This window comes from Lytechinus variegatus, chromosome 8 (genome assembly GCF_018143015.1).
Source record: "Lytechinus variegatus isolate NC3 chromosome 8, Lvar_3.0, whole genome shotgun sequence".
Classification (NCBI taxonomy): Eukaryota; Metazoa; Echinodermata; class Echinoidea; order Temnopleuroida; family Toxopneustidae; genus Lytechinus; species Lytechinus variegatus.
In genome coordinates, this window is record NC_054747.1 from 41,122,037 (window position 1) to 41,142,367 (window position 20,331).

The 20,331-nt window shown below is 35.7% G+C and overlaps 1 protein-coding gene across 1 annotated transcript in view; it reads left to right on the forward strand.

The window, feature by feature from the left end:
• The window catches only part of LOC121420510 (dynein beta chain, flagellar outer arm-like), a 95,141-nt gene extending 75,835 nt beyond the window's left edge, over positions 1-19,306 (forward strand). Inside the window, exons 52-75 of the mRNA XM_041615176.1 lie at positions 281-409; positions 894-1,054; positions 1,625-1,751; positions 2,226-2,434; positions 2,940-3,033; positions 3,446-3,609; positions 4,230-4,401; positions 5,299-5,355; positions 7,470-7,715; positions 8,505-8,747; positions 9,316-9,521; positions 9,858-10,024; positions 10,655-10,805; positions 11,168-11,324; positions 11,799-12,078; positions 12,305-12,371; positions 12,662-12,823; positions 14,067-14,307; positions 14,788-15,007; positions 15,660-15,968; positions 16,814-17,020; positions 17,661-17,811; positions 18,439-18,441; positions 19,246-19,306. Of these exons, the coding sequence (XP_041471110.1) occupies positions 281-409; positions 894-1,054; positions 1,625-1,751; positions 2,226-2,434; positions 2,940-3,033; positions 3,446-3,609; positions 4,230-4,401; positions 5,299-5,355; positions 7,470-7,715; positions 8,505-8,747; positions 9,316-9,521; positions 9,858-10,024; positions 10,655-10,805; positions 11,168-11,324; positions 11,799-12,078; positions 12,305-12,371; positions 12,662-12,823; positions 14,067-14,307; positions 14,788-15,007; positions 15,660-15,968; positions 16,814-17,020; positions 17,661-17,811; positions 18,439-18,441; positions 19,246-19,291 (3,969 nt within the window). The 3' untranslated portion in view covers positions 19,292-19,306. The remainder of the gene's footprint in view (positions 1-280; positions 410-893; positions 1,055-1,624; positions 1,752-2,225; positions 2,435-2,939; positions 3,034-3,445; positions 3,610-4,229; positions 4,402-5,298; positions 5,356-7,469; positions 7,716-8,504; positions 8,748-9,315; positions 9,522-9,857; positions 10,025-10,654; positions 10,806-11,167; positions 11,325-11,798; positions 12,079-12,304; positions 12,372-12,661; positions 12,824-14,066; positions 14,308-14,787; positions 15,008-15,659; positions 15,969-16,813; positions 17,021-17,660; positions 17,812-18,438; positions 18,442-19,245) is intronic.
• The last annotated feature ends 1,025 nt before the right edge of the window (positions 19,307-20,331 follow it).

Sequence of the window (20,331 nt, forward strand, 5' to 3'; positions counted from 1 at the left end):
TGGGTTCGAATCCCAGCCATGGCGTAATTTCCTTCAGCAAGAAACTGATCCACAATGTGCTGCACCCAACCCAGGTGAGGTAAATGGGTACCGGTAGGAAGTAATTCCTCAAGAAGCTGTGTGTGCTCTGAACGCCTAGCTTAGCCGGGTAATATAGGAGCGCCTTGAGCACCTAACAAGGTGGATATGTGCGCAATATAAATATCCTATATTATTATTATATTATATTCATTGGCACTATGGTTCTAACATTCCCCTTTGATTTCTTCATTTTTTTCAGGTCTTTGATTATTTTGTAGACAGTGAGAGTGGTGAGATGGTGATGTGGTCTGAGGCTGTACCACCTTACAGTATGCCACCACACGAGGGCATCCCGCTAGATGCTTTCGTCCACACCGTCACAACTGAGGTAATATCTTTGCTAGATCACTTGTTGCTCTGTTGGATTTACGTGCATGGGGTTTTGGAAAAGGGCGACTTTGGCATGTTGAGAAATAATATACATGTATGTGGCATAATCTAATGTCTGTTAATTAACTGTCTGGTCTCAATGAAATGTAAAAGGAAATAAATATATGAATACCATGAATGTTAGATTTAAGATGAACCCATTCTTAGATTACCCTTCAAAAATATTCTATTACTCCAACTTGATATGCATCGATACTCATGGCTGACCGTACTGCATATATATGATCTAGATCTTTAAATATTGAATTATTTATGTGGCATCCACATCTAAAATAACGTCAATAAATTTTAAATGAATGTTATTCATTCAAAAATCTCTTTCAAGACAACCCAAATCATTGTTTACAAAATCTGTTATAAGTTAAACATGAATGCTTTAAAGGTTTCAATGTTTGTTTATTTCTGTGTAACTATATAAACAGCAAATCTCCTACCTACTTGGACTATTGTCTGATGCTGGTAAGCCAGTAATGTTGGTTGGTGAAGCTGGCTGCGGTAAGACTGCAATCGTTAATGATCGGATCCGTACTGTCTGCTCTGGGGAGGTAGCTGAAGTTCTATCTCTCACTGTCACTGCTAATAGGTAAGTATGTAAAGTAGACAGAGAAGACAAGAGAAAGAAAGGAGGTTGATAAAAGAAAAAAAACTAAGATTGACTTTTGAGAAATTGCGACTACCAATTTTTCTAGCCCCAGATATTCTGATGAGTATACATAGTGAGGCTTATTTTTCGTTCTCTCTTCCACCAAAAACAATTGTTAAAACTTGATTTCTATTTTTGTAAAAAAAATTGTGTGAAGAATAATGCAATTAATTTGATCACATTTATGAATAAATTAATAATTGAAAATAAGCAAGAATACTAGAAATTCTTTATTTCATGTCAAAGTGGCATATCATTCATGACTAACCAAGGATGAATTTGAAATTTAAAAAATATCAAAGATTGAACAATGAATTCTTAGAAATTACCGATGGGCTTCATGTGCTATAGTTAGGTTGAATTCAAATAAATATTCCAGATCTTCAGAGTGTGGAGCTGAATTACGACACCGACCACTCAGGTCTTTTAGTTAGGTGTAAAATAGCCCTGTCTTTCTCAGTATAAGTTTTGCTCTTTATACTGATGATGCATCTTTTGTTTGGTTCTCAGGTTCACCACAAGTCGTGTCCTCTGGCAGCGGTTAGAGGAAAGGCTTGAATGGCGTCATGGTCGTACCTATGTACCAAAGGGAAATAAGAAACTTATGTGCCTTGTGGATGATCTCAACCTGGCTTATGTAAGTACTCATACCCAGCAAATACAACACACTTTACTTAAGTTACAATTCAATTGGGTCTATATCACTAGACTACACTGCTCACTGTTGCATTATGGGTTCTGAACTTGGCAAGATATATTAAGTTGTTGAGGTCTTGAGGTGGGGCAATTAAGCCTACTGTTTCGTTTGCCCTTTAAATCTTATCTGTAGGTCGTTTGTTTTGAAGATTTCCAAATTTGATGCAAATCAACCTTTAAAGTGACCATAAATTTATTTGATGAAAAATGGTTCGACTGATAAAGTGCAATTTGCAATTATAGCAGAAGAGTGAAAGGAGCCATTTATATGAGCATAATGAATTATGACACTAAATTGCAAAATGAAAGACCATTTCTTAACTGAATACACATGCATTAAAAATGTTGATTGGCCATTGCTATGTAATAATTGTTTACATTTGGTCTATAATTACGTTTATACTTTTACTCTCAGGTTGACCAGTTCAACCACCAATCAGCTTCAGCCATGGTCCGACAGCACCTAGACTCGGGTGGATTCTTTGAACCAGACACTCATCGGATGCGAGAGGTCAAGAATGTGACCTATGTGACAACGGTCAATCCCTTGACCCCTGCCAGTGTTCCATCCCTTAGTCAGAGGCTTGTCAGACATTTTGCGGTACTTGGCATGCCATACCCAAAGTAAGGCTATGATAGTGTAGAGATTAATTGTATATATTGGTATTGACTTTGTACACTTTATCTAAAGTCCCCAGTTTTCTGCGGTACAGTAAAACAACAAATTTCATAGAATCCTCAGACTTTCATGATTTTTCAGGCAAAGAAAATTTAATTACAAAAAATCCAGTAAGAAATATTACTAACATTGCAGGATTCAATCAACAAAACTGCACATCAGAGCTAAATCTGTCAATCAAACCTGTTCTGCACTAAGCGTTTCTGTAGTGCACATATGCGATGGGAATTTGTGCTTTTCTTATGTAGAGTTTTTATGTAAACACAAACTAATAAAGACGCATCCAATATGAACAGAATTTAGACATTTTCAGCTTTTCAATTTTTAGGACTGAGTTATACCATGGCTTAAGTTGAAAATTTCCTTCGAAATTCGAGTCCTTTAAACTCTTCACATTTTCTAATATTTCTTTATTCTTATTTTATTTTTTTATTCTTCTTTTATAATCAGGAATGCAGAGGTTCATAATATCTTCACCACTCTTCTTCATACTCACTTCCTGACACCAGCTACAACATCATCTAATACTAACAGAGATCATAAGGTGAGATAGAAGATTCAATGGTGGTGGTGATGATGATGATGATGATGACGACGATGATGATGATGATGATGATGATGATGATGATGATGATGATGATGATGATGATGATGATGATGATGATGATGATGATGATGATGATGATGATGATGATGATGATGATGATGATGATGATGATGTTGATGATGATGATGATGGTGATGATGGTCATGATGATGATGATGATAATGGTGATATGATGCTTTATGACGGTGATGGTGGTGAAGATGATGTCTAGGGAGACTCATACCGCTAGTCCTGCAATATTATCTAGACCAAGAAAAGATTACTTATAAATGCTAGAAATGCTTACCGAAATGCTGTCATATTTTAGATTTGTTCACTTTCCCTTTACAATTAATATTTTAAATTTCAGAAGCAGCACATGATTGATAAAGAAGAGGAGAAATTGAGGGCGCTAATCTCAATGATGGTGAACGTGACAATTGAAGTTCAGGAGAGGATGAGGAGTATGTTCCTAGCAACGGCCGAGAGATGTCATTATATCTTCTCTCTTAGGGATATGAGAAGACTCTTTCAGTAAGTAACTTGTGAATTTAACCCTTAACATGCCAAAGTCGCCAAATGGCACCACTTAATACACATACATGTAACTTCCACTGAGCTACTTATTCTCTGACATGTTACAGGTTAACCTCTAACCTTAACGTCCACAGAACCTAATCAAGTTCCCTCCCATGTAAGTGGATTGAACCCGATCTGAGAGAGAGAGAGATATGAGAAGACTTCTATTAAGTATACCAAGTCGTTATATGCCCAGACAGGCTGTTTGTCCAGACAAGACTGCATTGTAAGGAATCTGCAATCAATATTTCATAAATTGTATGAAAGCAGTCTTAGACAATATTTCAAATCACTATTATTCTCAATTATATTTGCTATTTAATGAAAGAAATTAAAAAAAATCCAGAACGAAAGATACTGCTTTCATCTACTTAATTTTCCAAACATCAGATCCCCATCCTCCTTAGTAATCTTTCTCCTCTGACTTTGTAGCCCGAAATGTGACCAAGTTACCCCCCACCCATTAGTAACTAAAAGATCAAGTTTTTTATCCCTACATATACATCTTTTCTCTTTCATCAAGTATCGGTTGACCTTTGACCTCTGACATAATATCCCCTGTTTTATTCCCTCAGGAACATCTGTCTGTCCTTGAGACCTGGTACTAACCCAGACAACCTCCTGTTGCTATGGCGACATGAGTGTGAGTGGGTATATGGTCAGCGGCTGGTCAGTCCAGTTGACTTTGACCGTTACCAGCTGGCTTTCGTGACTGCTGCGCGCAAGGAATTCACCTCAGAAGAACCGGTAAGCAAACTATTCCTGCTCAAACATGTTGCCTGTATTTACATGTATTTTTACACTTCTGTTATGTTTGCATGATCCATTGTCACTGTTAAGATGTTTTTTCCAATTTGTTTTGCTTTGCGGCATTATATTCCATTTAATTGTTCTAAATCATCTTCACTCGTTGTTTAAATTTAGTTATCAAACATTGTAGTATTATTTTCCTACACATCTAATTTGTTGATGCTTGATTATGAATTCTTTATTGATTCATAGTAATTTCATTTTCTTGAAATATGTTTTTTCTCACAATCGGCATGATATATTTTGCATAAAAGTGTGATAAATTCACTACATTTGTACACTCACCGTAGCATATTTTTCATTCATCCATTTCAATAGAATTGTTTGTCTTGCATATGTGCAAATCTCTAATTCACACAAAAAGTTCACTTTAATATATTATCCTAGCTAGAAGTTACAGATTGTTCTGCTTTTTGTGCATGAAAATGTTTACCATTTATTCATTTTTAGTTTGGCATAGAAGACACCCTAGACAATGAATAAATCATTATAATGCCTGACTTCACAAAGGTGTTTTAACATTCTATCCCCACCGACGGTTCTTAATGAACTGGAATAAATGTAATATATGTACATGTATATTGCCTGTATATGGACTTGGAAATTTGGAATTTGAACAAAATGAGTGATTAAAAGAAAACAGAAAGAGAGATTTTATTCTCGATAGTTGTTTAAATTCTCCTTTGTGAATTCAGGCCATTATCTTTTAGCATGAATTGCATTTTTATTTCATCTTTCACATGTACATCACCCACTTGCATCGCACCCATTTTATCCACATAGCATCCAATCTAATATCATCCTATATATATATATCATTTGCCATTTTTAAAGTCTGAAGCATATAGCCCAGGCCGTAATGCACGTTGCATTATGAAAGGAGAAAAAGTGGTATGCTTTTGTGTTCCATTTTTGTGTAAAGTTGTCCTTTGCTGTGTTTGTTTTTTAACTTCTAATGATGGTATTGTATTTGATGTACTTTTTCCCCTCATTTTGATTACATGTTTTTAAGTGTAAGTGGGTATTTAATCTTTGACATATTTGACGCATAATATTAATCTTTAGGACTTTATAGTATTAAACATTATGTAAATATCTTTTATATGTAAAACATATATACCACATTGTAAATATTATATTTCATTCCCTTGATTCGTACTTTGCATTATACAGTGCGTCCCAGAATAAACGAAACCGAGATTTAGCGATAATTTATCATAACTTAATCATAAATAGAATAGACAAATGACCTACCAATTTAAAGCTTAGAATCTCGTCTTTCATCTGATATTACTTAGGTTATTTCTTATTCACGCATGAGTGAGCAAAAACAATTTGAAGAAAGGATACCAAAAACTCATTTGGCGGGGGGTATCTGGGTTTCAAAAAGAAAACCACATTTCTGAAAAGTTCAATATCTGCTCTTTAATTTGGTACCAAAATTACAGAAAATGGTCAAGAAATAAAAAAGTTCTGGTCATTTGAAATAAGGCTTGTATTTCCATAATTTCATGAGATAAACGTGTTTTCACCGGTTTCCCACAGAAGCTTTCGCATGTTGAACAAAAGATTTAATGCATGGCTGATCGTCAACAAAACAGAGTGTCGAGAGAGTTTGAAAGCCAGCCTGGAGAACCTCTCCATTTTATGAAATTATTGAAATTCAAGCCTTATTTCAAATGAACAGAACTTTGTTATTTCGTGACCATTTTCTGTAATTTAGGTATCAAATTAAAAAAAAGATATTGAACTTGGCAAAAATGTGGTTTTCTTTTTGAAACACAGATACCCCCGCCAAATGAGTTTTTGATATCCTTTCTTCAAATTGCATTTGCTCACTCATGCGTGAATGAGAAATAATCTAAGTAATATTAGATGAAAGAGGAGATTCTAAGCTTTAAATTGGTAGGTCATTTGTCTATTTTATCTATGATTAAGTTATGATAAATGATCGCTAAATTTCGGTTTCGTTTTTTCTGGGACGCACTGTTTATCTTGGGAGATTTATCTTGGAAAGTTTGAAATGTTCTCTCCTTTCAATTTATTCTCTTTTATGGTATCCCTGTTTGGGTAGTTTGTTTCAATTCCTGTATAATGATTTGTCTTGTTATGATATGAACATGTATGATGGCCTTCGTTGGTATATTGGTCTTCTTACTGCAGATGAATCTTTGTTTACTAATTTTTTGTGGCTCTTGTTTGCTGGTAACGATAAGATTAATCCAGAAAATTTGGGGGTTTTTAGATTTTTTTTTATTTTATTCAGGGAAGTTGATGTCTTTGCAGTTCATTTAACCCTTGTTTTATATTGGTTATTATTTTATTTTCATTAAGTGGTAAATATAAATGTAACAAATCTAAATATTATTCACTTCAAGGGAAGTCAATACGACTTGACCTGTAAACTCACACAAATTTCCAGGCTGTAAGAAATTTGTATATTTTCATTTTGTTAATAATTAGGTGGGTCTATGCTTACATGACTCTGGTAACTGTATCTAGTTTGGAAAGAAAGAAATTTATTCATATTCAAGTCTGATGGAAGACATTATATATATATTTGTTGCTGATAATAATGGCACAAGCAATATGATGATAATAATAATGATGATAATATAGGGTACCGTATTCATATTACATACATGTCCTTGTTACAAGTAACCATGATTAGGAAGATGACATTTGTGAAAATTATGATAATGATAAAACACATTAGAGCATATTAGGTATCTGTCTAGAGAAGATTGGTCAAGGATCTATGAACTACTTAGATACAGTAATGCTTGAAATTGCAAACCAATATGATAGTAACAAAAGAGAATAATCTTACAAGCAGAAACACAGTCTTGCCTCAGTTGATGTTGAATGAATTGAATACATGAATTAAATAGATGGTGATATTCCTGAGTAACTAATATTCACTTGGGAAGATAATACATCATGGAGCCTGCATATTGGATTTAGGCATTCTTTAATTGTACTTCTCTTATCCTCCATTACCCCAGCTCCAGCTAACCATCACTCCCGACCAGCCCCTCTTCAGCAACCTGGTCCAGCAGGACTCTGGTATAGTTACCGCCGGTGGGTACCGTAGCTCACAGCAGGCTACCAGCAGTACCACAGGATCAGAAGTAGAGAATACAGACCAGTACCAACCATGCTCTGAGGTCGCCAGTGTTCAGAGACTGCTCCAGGATGCAGTAGAGGAATACAATAAAGGACATCCCAAGATAAAGCTAACATTGTATAAGGTAAAAAGAAAGTGGATCATTTCAATTATAGTAATTGAATCCGATGACCAGGGTAATAATATATCTGTAAAGCGCTTAGAAACGTCGTTTTGATGGATTAAGCGCTATGTAAAAGCGGATTATCATTATTATTATTATTATAGTATAATTACCACTTGTCCACAATTTTTTTCAAACTCAAATTTTCAATAGTACATTAGGACATCACAGACAAGGTCAAGTCAACTCTTTTCAAGTTTTCCATAATAATCAACACTTTGATTGTGGGCATCAACAGAAATAACAAGACAAAAATTCATTTTAATATTATAAATTTTCACAAAAAATTAATACATGTATCCTCCAGTTTATTTTAGATTCAGGGCATGCAAAAAAATGTGCAAAATAATCGGTTTGGGCATGAAGTCAGCTGCCTGATTTAGCTGTAAAGCTGACTGTTGCTACATGAACAAAACATGTTTGAATAATTATTAGTTATGGTTTATTACTATTTTTGTTTATTTACATTAACGTTTATGAGGTGTCAACCTATACTTTATTCTGTGTTCAATTTTATTTAAAGAAAATGAACAAATGTTGATATAGTAAAACATCATTAAAAGTAATGCCTAGTAATATTTCATCCTTATTTTATTTCATTACATGGATGTAATGTTCATAAATTGTCAACCTAATCTATAGTTTCTTCTTTGTTCAATGTTATTTACCAGGTAAAGGAAATAAACAAGTGACATTATCATTTGGCAAATACACTTTTCTCAACAATGGCTATAATCCTTTTAAATCCAGGAAACAATTCAGCGTGTATGTCGTCTCGCTCGTATGATAATGTCTCCCCATGAGGTAGGCCACGCCCTCCTGGTAGCCGACGGCAACCCTGGATTGAGTAACCTGTTTGCCCGTCTTGCAGCAAGCCTATGTGGGTTTAGTGTGTCCGAGATCAGCGCTGCACCTGAGGCATCCTCTAGGAACTATAAGATTGATCAGTTCAAAGCTGATCTTGTGGCTATGTATACCAAGGCTGGAGTCAAGGTTGGTTTCACTAAAGATGATCTAAAATTTTTTTATACACAACATAATCTTTTTTATTGCGCTCCACATACCTATGAATTAACCTTTGGTATGGAAAGCTTATACTTACATTGTAGACAAATATTTGATACCAAACATACATTTTGTTTCATTTGCAGCTGTTTTATCTGTATTTTCCTATTCTTATAAAAGGAAGTAAAATAGATATTAATCTTAGATGAGTTTTGAAATACTTATAGAGTTTATGAACCAACTCACTGTTTGTTGTCTGTTAAAAACCACTGAATATGGGTATTCTGTCTGCTGATTGGAAAACAGATTTTAATTTGCAATTAAGTTTTTATTTCGGTTTGTACCCATTTAGAGCTGGTACAAATGTATCTGTATTATCCTATTTTGACAATTGGAAGTAAGTTACATATTGACTTAAATTAAGTTTTGAAATACTTAGTGTTTGTGGACCAAAATCATTGTGCGTTCTCTAAAACAACCACTAAATATGGGTATTCTGTCTGCTGAAAGCACATTTCAAAATTGCAATATATTATTTTTCCATCATTTTTATCAGGGTGAGAAGATACTTCTGCTTCTGACTGAGGAGGATCTCCATGAGGAAGATTTCTTGGTTTACGTTGGTGAGTTTGTTGTGACTGGAGCCATCACTCATCTCTTCTCGAGTGAGGAACAGACGACTATCATCAATTCCATACGTACAGAGGTCACGGCAGCAGGTCTGACCTACACTAGGGAGACAGCATGGAACTTCTTCCTCAAGTAAGAACATCTTTTAGTTTTGGTATCGTTTGGTCATAGATCTGAGATGAGTTTGTAGTGATGAAATAGAGAAGGGGCAGATGCTTTATGCATTACAGATTTATCACAACAAATGTTGAAGGAGTGGATCCCCTCCCCTAGGATCTTGTTTCAGGAATAATTGTTTATAGTAATTGAATAATTACGGTAGTTATAAATTGTTATTGCAAATTTGTTATAAAAAGTTTTGAGAAACTGGCCCCTTCTTGCCATCAGGATTTACAACTTCATATTACTTTCATTTCTCCTTTCCATTATTCCATGAATTCTGTTAACTTCGAAATTCTATTTCACCAGAACGGTGAGGAACAACTTCCGAGTAGTTTTGATCTCTGCTGACACCGGTCATGATTTCCAGCGGAGGTGTAGAGAGTACCCCGCCCTGACGGAACATCTAAACTGTTACTGGTATCAACACTGGACTAGAGAGAGACTTGTGGACCATGCTATGACCTATTTACAAGGTAGGGTATATTATATTGATATTGCCTCCCTAGAGGTTAAATATAACATTTTATTTCCCTGACAGAGAACAGTATAAAATGCTGTTAATTACTTAAAAGGTGTGTTATATTATTGATATTGTCTGACTAGAGGCTAAATATAACAAATTATTTCCTGACAGAGATCAGTAGATCATGCCATGACCTACCTACAAGGTATTGTATGTTATGAAAATATTGCCTACCTAGAGGTATAGTGTAAATATTATTTTGATAGGGGAGGATACAATGGTCTACATGTATATTCTGAAGTCCAGACTATGGGAAGCCAAATATGTCACAAATTTGTTACTCTACATTGTATGTTTCTTATTGTTACTGTGCTCCATCGTAATTCTATAATGGTGAAGATAATTATATTGTTTATCTTTAACTAACATCCGTACTGTCAGATATTATGTCACAGTTGGCTCTCCATGATTAAGCTACAACTTTAGAGTAGAGTTTAATTCATATGCGGGCCTGAACTTCTAATGTAATTTCAACTGTTTAATGAAGTGTATATGCATCAAGACTACAAATAAACATCCGCCTACGGCAGGATATCTTTTGTGTATTGAGTTATCCATTCTTATCATTTCTTTTCTTCAGGTACTGAAGGCATGAACAACATCCAACAAGAGAACCTTGCTCATCTTCTAGCCACAATGCATCTTGCTATAAGACAGTTAGATGGAGAAGAGAAAGGACCAGGGAGATACAAACATCTTACTAATACTACATATGAGAAGTTTGTAGAGAGGTGAGTTAAATGGAGGTTGATGATGGTGGTGGTGGTGGTGATGGTGATGATGATGATGATGATGATGATAAAGATGAAGATGTAGTGGTGATAATGATATTGACAAGGACCATGTTGATAAGGTTAAGCAAGATTAGAGTAGAGTAGTTGATAAATTTGGTACTCTTTAATACCCTTGAGGAAATAAAGGATGCAAGTTTTCTCACCGTTATTTGATTATCTGTCCATCCATAGTCGAAGATAGAGTTTGATGTGCAGAAATTTGATCCTCAGTGATATCACCTGTAATATTCAACTATTTATCTTTTGCAAAGTCCCAATAAGAATGAGATATAACTGTTTTCCTTGATATTTCCTTGTAGGTTTCTATCAATGTACAAGCAGAGACAGGCCAAGATTCATGAGGAACATCTGACGGTCACCAAGGCTCTCCATCATATCAACAGAGAGAACAAACTAGCCATGAGACTACAGAAACAACTAGAACATGAACTTATTGTGCTGGAAGAGAGGAAAGATGTAAGAACAAATATTTCCTTCACAAAGTGTATATATTTGAGAGAAACTAAATGAAAGACGGATAAGTTTTCCACTAGTTTTCTTTGACGAAAGACATTTATGTAATCCGACTGTAGCAAATTACAATTCTGTGACATTGAGGTTCATGTCAGATGTGAGTGATATTTACAATCACCTCAAAGTCAACATTGCCAATTTGAATTTTGTATTGATTTATTCATCTTATCCTCCTTGTGAAGTTACTTTCAAACTTTCGCCACCATGTGCCTAATTTCTTGCTTTCTTGCACAGAATTATATTGTTCCTGATAAGCTAAAGTCATGGAAGAATCTGCACTGTGATTAAAATCAGGTCTCACTACTTTTGCTTTTAGTTATTGGAATTCCTAAGTCCTTATATCAAACTGGTTAAATTGGAAGAAAGGTATTCAACATGTTGAACTGTTTTATATTTTATTTCCTTCTTATCTTTTAGGGTACCATCAAGCTTCTGTCACAGATCGGTCAAGACAAGGCCATTGCTGGTCAACAGGTCAAGATAGTCATGAAGCAGCTGGACAGTCTCCTCAAGCTCAAACAAGCCCTTCCTAAATACACCCTTGCACACGAGAGGGCGGTCTACAAGACTGTAGCAGTGGTTGCGGACACCAAGAAGGTTGTCCAGACGTTAGACGTGACGAGTCTAGGGGAGCTTAGAGGGATGCATAAGCCTGATGTAGATATTGAAGATCTGTTAGCTTCCATCATTATGATCCGTAAGTCAATGAATCAGTAATAAGCCATTTGAGACTTTAATTCATTCTGACTAATCTCTTATTCATCCCAGTAGGTTTAATTAGGGCATAATTAGTATACTTTGATCATAAATCATGAAGTAGATGTCTAAATGAAGTTTTTGCAAAAAAATAAGCATAATTACATGTACCTTTGATATGTTGTTTGTGGAATTATGAAGGTGTAATGATTTTATATCTCTTACAGTGAAATCTCCTGCATCTGACCTGACCTGGAGCAAAGGAGCAAAGCGTCAGATGGCAAACATTGAAAGGTAATGGTAATGTTTTCTTTTAAATTTGTTTTTTAAAAATTTCATGAATTGTAATTTGTTTAAAATACTTTTCACCATTTGTAGAAAGAATTTGTCCATTTACTATAATTTCCTTTCTTTTAAAACTTATTCTTTCCTCATGATCGCTCATCACCAGTCATTAATAAATCACACGGTAGGCAAAAATAGAGACCAGTCACATGTAAGTGCATAACCAATCATAGCATTAGGATCCTCTTTGTCTTACAATTTGTTGAATACATTAATGGTATTTCCTTTACCGTTTTTAGATTCCTTGAGGAGCTTGCTTCCTTTGATGATTCTGAGCTTCCTGAGTCTACCCTGAACCTAGTGGAACCATACCTCAAGAAGTCCTCCTTCCAGGCCAAGAATATGTTGAGAAAGAATGCTGCTGCTGCCTCACTGTGTAATTGGGTCAGAGGGGTCTGTAGGTAGGCCTATTTCCTTTCCTTTTTGCTTTTGTAAAGGTGTTATGGCTCAGTGGATAAGTCTCTAGACTTTGTACCATAAGGTCTAGGGTTCAAATCCCACCGCATCAATCGCGTCCTTGTGTCAGGATGTTTGTCCACATTTGCCATTCTCCGCTCAGGTGTGGTAAATGGGTACCCGGTAGGAAAGAATTACTTGATTGCTCAAGCGTTCAATCTTGGTAGGTGGGGTAATAGTATGCAGCGCCTGGAAACATTTGAATTATATAAAAAGCGCTATATAAATGTTGCATATTATTATTATCATTTCATATTCCTCATTCCATGCTGAGAGGATTGTAGTTAGTTCAGTGGGGAGTATCTGCTGTATGCCAAAATATGCTACAGTCTTCTCAATTTGAGATGTAGGAGACTTGAGTGGGAATTGAGCTCTCTAGCCGTAGGCACTGTAATATAGCATTTGCTAGACTTCCGATATACAAAGATGTCTCTAGGTATCCCCAGTGTCTCTGGACTCTGTTAGCCTGGGCTCCTTAGAAATATTTTGGCCCGAATTTAAAAAGGTGTTTTTGAAATCCTACGGTTGAATCCATGGTTTATGCAGATTTCCTGTATAAATTGCACTTAATTTAGCACGTATCGGGCGCATGTATAAAAATGTTGTATGCTGAGGCTTGCTTTTTTCACAGTGCGCCAAATTGATGCCTGTTACCATGTTTAGATACGCTATTGTATTCATGAGTTCACTGTTTGAAGAGTGGACTTATGAATAAAATAAATAAAATAGCGTAGATAGCCATGGCAACAGGCGTCAATTTGGCGCGCTGTGACAAAAGCGGGCATCAGCATTGGGCATCTTTTAATATAAGTGTAATTTATACAGGAAATCTGCATAAACCATGGACTCAACCGTGGGTTTTCAAAACCACTTTTGTGAATTCGGGCCCTTGATTTCACACCGTCCAGGATGATACAACCAGTGCACTCAGTCTTGTTTTGTCTGTGTTAGATCGTAACTGGAGGGAGACCAGACTACATATCTCTTTTCTATAAGCTTTTTTCTCTCAACTTCCCTGAGCCATTGATATATAATTTTCTTCTTTATCATCATCCACCATCACCACCATCATAATATAGTTCTCCTTACCCCTTCCAAAACACTATCTTCCATAGCCAAGCTTCCATTACTTCCATTTTCCTTCTTTCATTGAATCGCTTGCTTTCAATCCCTGCTTTTTCTTCACAGATACCATCGTCTGATGATCTCCAAGGTCAAGCCGCTTCACAAGAAGGTTGAAGAGACAAGGGTAGCAATTGAGGAAGCAGAGCATAAACTCTCTATGCTGGAGAATAAGAAGAAAGCATTAGAAGAGAGACTCCTAGACCTGGCCCTGAGCTTTGAGAGTGCCACGGTGGACAAGAATGACCAGGAAGATCTGTCAAGGAAGATGACCAAACAACTGGACACTGCTAATAGATTCAGACATGTGAGTACTGGACACTGTTAATAGATTTAGACAAGTGAGTGATGTGATCGACCATATTTTGTGGAGCATAGTGGTTTAGTGGTTCCTTAGTCTTGCCTTTGAAGCAGAGGGTTGTGGGTTCAAATCCCACTCATGGTGTAAAGTGCCTTCATCAAGAAATTGCAGTGGTAATGTGTAGTGTGCCATTTGATAGGTGATAATTTAGTTAGTGCTTAAGCTGTTGAGACTGATAGCTATTGCAAAAACGCTTGTTTTCCATAGACTCCAGTCACACAAATGTAGGCTGTGTCTTCATATTGGTAATTAATAATTAAATATGATGTAGTAACTCTCCTAATGTGGCTTCACTGGCTAATATGCATTGTATGCCCCGCAAAAAAATCCTACATGTACTTCATGAATCTGATCTGCATAAGTTCTTAATAATTTTCCAAGTATGTGTCTATTTTACAATTTCTCATACTTCTACATTTGTTATAGATCCTTGCTATGGAGCACCAGCACTGCATCCAGATCTGTCAATCCCTTCCTCAACGAGAGTTTGCAATCTCTGGAGCCATTGCAATGGCAGCAGCCTTCGCTACTTACCTTGGACCTTACGATCCCAAGTTCCGTCGTTCCGTCCTGACTGTCCATTGGCCACTGTGCCTTCAAGAAAGAGGTGTTCCTTTGGTAATTGATGCCATAGATCCAATGAAAGGTGGGTCATTGCATATATTACTAAACTTTTCAACTTATAAAGTAACAAAGAGATCTATAACTAGAGTCATGTGAATTTAAATTGTTTTTATATTTTATAATTTTCATTACTAGGTCTGTTTCTAAAGATGAACTGAAATAGAATATTTAAAGTTTGGCACTCACACTATGACTCTTAAGTTGGAGATCTGTTTGTTACTTTTATATTCAAATAATCTGTTGTAATAATGAATTTTTAAACTTACATTTTTGAATATTAGAATTTTAACTCTTAGATACCAAACATCAGTTAGACTCAATTAAGCCAGAATATTCTTTTTGAATATTTGCCATTCGTTTCAAATTAGTGGAGCTGGTGCCCATTTCATAACGGACCTTTGCCATAAAGGCATCTACCATGACAACCGTGATTCCGATTGGCCGATGAGCCCTGTTACCGTGGTAGTAGCCTTTATGGTAAAGTTACAACAGTTGTAAGTCCTTCATGAAACGGGCCGCTGATGTCACAGATCATCTCATCATCATCATCATTCTTTGTTTGTAACCATGCAATTTTTACCCATGTTTACTTTTTTTGCAATCATGCATTTTTCACCAATGTTTTCTTTGGATCTAACTGATTTGATGTACCCTACATATTCTCACCTATTCAGGTTGGATTGTTGAATGGGCTATCCACACTTCACCCAAGACCAGAGCAAACACCGGTATGGAGAGTGCCATCCCACCCCTGGACCTCGGCCAGCGGGACAGCGATGGAACACCAGCACAACGACAAGAAGATGAAGCCAAGACACCGATCAACGAACGAGTGACTGAGAATGAAGGAGAGGTGGAGGATGAAGGAAAGGAAGAAGATGGAGAGAAGGAAGGAGAAGATGAAGGAGGAGAAGAAGATAGGAAGAGCCAAGAAATGAAGGAGAAGGAAGAGGAGATGAATGCCCTGCTATCTCAGACACAAGGTAGAGTAATAATGATATGCATTTTTATGAAATAGGTGTATTATTTCAAGCATTGCGATTGCCCAATACGCATCACATGACATCCAACTTTTTTTGTGCATGCACGGCAGTGCAAAAGGTGCGCAACAAAAATTGACATTGCACTCTCAAGCAAACCAGTGCAGTAGAAATCCTGTAAGTTTTGAGAATTTGTTTCTGTGTTGCTATTTTATAAAACAAATAATTCACTTGCTCTGTCGTGTGTAAAAATAAATGCAGAGAAAGCTCGGTTCTTCAGATGGTGCACACTGGGCACTCGCCGCCAGCGGCTTGTGCACAGTGCGGCACCTATCTAAAGAAACCTTGCGTGCTCTGCATTTCCACTAACGCACTCAGCTGCATGCATTATTTGTATAATATTGCACCATCTCTCCAGGTGTAATCTGTTTAGAGGCAAACTATTATTATTTCCTTGGCTTTAGTTGAAGCTGCCTTCCATTGCTCAGTTCTTCATCGATTTTACCTCACCTTGGTTGAGTGCAGCATAGTTTCTTGCATTAGTAACACATGCTATGGTTGAGATTTCAAACCACGACACTTTGATTGAAAGATGTGAGTCAGAACTACCAGTCCTTAATGCACCAACAGGACAAACTCTTTCCAAATAGAGCATTTCATAATCATGTGACATCATTCCTGTGCGCTAATACTGATAGTTGGTCGATAACAGTGTAATGAACAGTCGATTGACTGCAAGTTAATTCTTATTCTTCCATGTGCTTTCGAATGTTTAGGTGAACATTTTGTAGAATTCTTTAAAATTAAGTATAATCCTTTATTGTTTTTGTTTTGACATTCACTTGTAGAAGCCCAAGAGACTCCACGCAACGAGCAGCAGACGGGAGAGGAACCTCAACGAGGTGTGACAGCAATGAGTGGAATTGCAGAGAGCCAGCACGCTTACGACGTTGATGCATTCCCTCAGATAGGCAGCGCTGAGTACCAGAGATATGTACAATCACTCATCAAGCTCCTAGTAGGAGAGAAGAGTGTACATGATTGGGGAACTAAAGGTATGTATCAATGCAAGGACTGGGTTGTGTTCATATAGAAAGTCTTGTTCAAGCTGTAAAGGAGTTGGTAAATCACAATAAAATTGCAGTATGTGCTACATTGTATGTTGACATCTATGCCGGATGTTTAATTTTAAGATTTATTTTTTTACAATACAACTACATGTAATAAATGATTTTAGGGGGTTTAAGTCACTATGAAAGACACTCTGAAGGATAGCAGTGTGAACATTACTGTAGGATCCAGCATAAATCAAATTGAATAAATTGACTATGTTCACATCTACCCAAGATGTAGAAAATCTAATATTAAATTAAAGCTTACACCTGCATAAAAGTTACATGTATTATCTCAGTTTTCATAACTAATTTTGATTAAAGTTTAACCCTCAATTTACTGGGGTATTTCAGACCAAGATTTTACTTCAGGTCTTGGACACTGCTAGTGTGAATGCTGCAAAAATTTGTGCATAGAGCCAGACGTAAACTACATGACTTTATAGTAAAATTTAGAAAAAGAAAAAGAGTGTTTATATCAAGTTATTTTAGTTATGTTGCTGATTTATAATTGAAAGTAAGATAGACATCAAGGGAAATTATCTATTCTTTTAAATGAAATAATATTTCTTTTTCAATCTAGGCCTGAGCTTGAGGCAAATGGAGAATCTTGCCATTCAGAAGTCGTCATGGCAACGACCTCCATACCTGATTGACCCTGATATGGAGGGCGTACGTTGGTTACGGAGAATGATCTATCAACATCGCCTCGTTAATATTGATATGCAGACAAGGTGAGTCCCAATCAACTGCTTTTAGCTTTCAAAACTGCATAGTTTCGTAGTACTCTCAAAAGTAAAAAAAAAAAGTTTGAAGTATCTGTTAATCAAGATTTAAATAATATCCGTAGAGACAGAAAAGAGTATGCAAAATACCCTTGTAGAAACATAAATGTATTTATGTTTTAGGAGCAGAAGAATTAAATAATTAGTGTATAGATATAAAAAATTGCATTGCAGAATAGATTTAGTAAGCATTAAATATGCCATTAGACAATAGAATATTTAGAAAAATAGACATTCCTGCACGGAGCTTGTGTTATTTAGTTCAAAGTTACATGAATTGCTTCATCTCCTGAAATGGAATGGTCCCTGTAAAATTCTTTGGTGACTCCCATAGAGTCACAGAATTCTATAATCAACTGATTAATTGATCGAAGGAGAGCAGATATCAACTCTCCTTGAATTCTTCCCCCCCTCCTGTTTGTGCACAGCTATAGTCTAGAACACATGATATATAATGTACAAAGCCTGAATTACTCGCAATTCACAGATTTACATGTAGAAACTTGTTACACTTCATTTTTGTATTTCTACCCCCATTTCCTTCATGCATGTTCCATTTGATATTTTCATCGCTAGATGGTAAGTTTTAGCATTTTATGCATTTAAATATTTTCCTGGAAAGCATTTTCTAAAGGTTCCTTCAGGTGCGATATGACAAAGTTCAGCAACTGACGTTGTACAATAGTCAATGTGCTATGGAGATATGAGTTTTAGAAAAGTAATTAGGCAGAGGCAACAAAAAACATTGTACCTTTATATGTCAGCGCAACACAATCCATCCAGAGAACAAGCTCATTAGATCACTCAGCACTGATTTTGAAGTCATGATACAATGTATCTTTATTGTTACTGAACTTTGTCACATCATTAATGAATGAGGCTTGAATGTTCGTATTTGCCTGTGCTGGTTGAGGGACGTTTGTTGTTTTGAATTGTTGATTTTGTTTGATTCCTGTTGTGTTGGTGTTTCATTTTGTTGGTTGTGGGATTAAATGGTATATTATTTTGAAGAATTGCTTTTTGTAAAACTGATTTTGATATTATCTTTTTATTATATTCCTAAATATCTAATTTGTTTCATTTATTTCATGTTGAATTTGAAAACTCTGTGACACCCCCACCCCCAATGCCCCCATGAAAAAGAAAATTAAAACAAATATTAATGAAGTGATATTGAAGAAAAAAATTATAATTAAGGTTCTTCTGGGAGTTTAGGGATCTTCTGTTTGTATATTTTTGGTCTCTTCAAAAAGCAAAACATACATTGATATTATTCTTCTGGCGTCTCCTATTTAAACTTTATTATTCTTATTGTTAATCTCTGTTAACCACTCTCTCAGAATCATGATATTTTTATTTACCATTGATCCTGTTTCATTTTAGGAGACATCAAGAAATACATTATACCATGCCAACCAAAACTGTTTAAATTATTATTATCATATATATCTGTATCATTATCATTGACAATGTAATTATGATTATTAACCAAATATTTTCTAAGAATCATGATATTTGTAATGTCCATTAATCCTGTTTCATTTATAGGAGACATCAACAAATACATGTGTATTCTAAAGACACATTTGAATTGTAAGCTTTCTATCTCTCTTTGCCTGTCATTACATGAACTAAATCCTACTCATTCATCCTACCTCCACTGAGAAGCACTACTTATATTCACTAAGTACTCATTAAATATTTGGAAACCCCTCAAGTGTCCAACAATAACAATAATTGTTACATTTATATAGCACTCAATACTTTGTGTTTCTATGTGCTTTATATTTTATTATTGCTGTAGATTGCATCAGTAGTGTTGTTGCTATCATAATAGTGATCTGTGGAAAACAGAATTTTCCACAACTCAAATTTCTGATCTGCACTTATTGCATTCAATATACATGTACCACCCCTCCTTGCTGGCACAATCACTGTCAAAGAGAGTGATATGAAATTTTACTCCACTGTTAAAGTCCTTAAAAGCAACTAGTGTTCCCTGAAATGCTGCAGCAATGTGTTCGGTGAAAGAAAAATCAATTTTCATGATTTTCTAGATTGTAGAAAGTTATTCATGATTGGAGAAAAAGTATTAACCAAAGTGTTCTAACTTTTTTTAGAAGCACATATACTGTTTGATCTACACATGAATATATATTTTAGTGCCACTGCTTTATAGTTCGGATTTCAAAACCGTGTGACTTGCAAAAGCTGTGTGACCTGCACAATTGCCTTCTTTACTTTTCATGACTCTTTGACTTATTCCTTTTTTCCATCCAATCTTTCTTCCTTTCCTCTTTTTCCTAATTCTCATCTCTCTTTCAAATATCCCTTTCCCATCTGTCTATTTCTTGATACTCTTTAATCAAAGCTCTTTTTCTCACCTTTATCTATTATGGTCCATGACATTTGCTCTGGCTACAATTGATCCACTATAATTTCCATACACTGGTTGAATGACTTACTTTA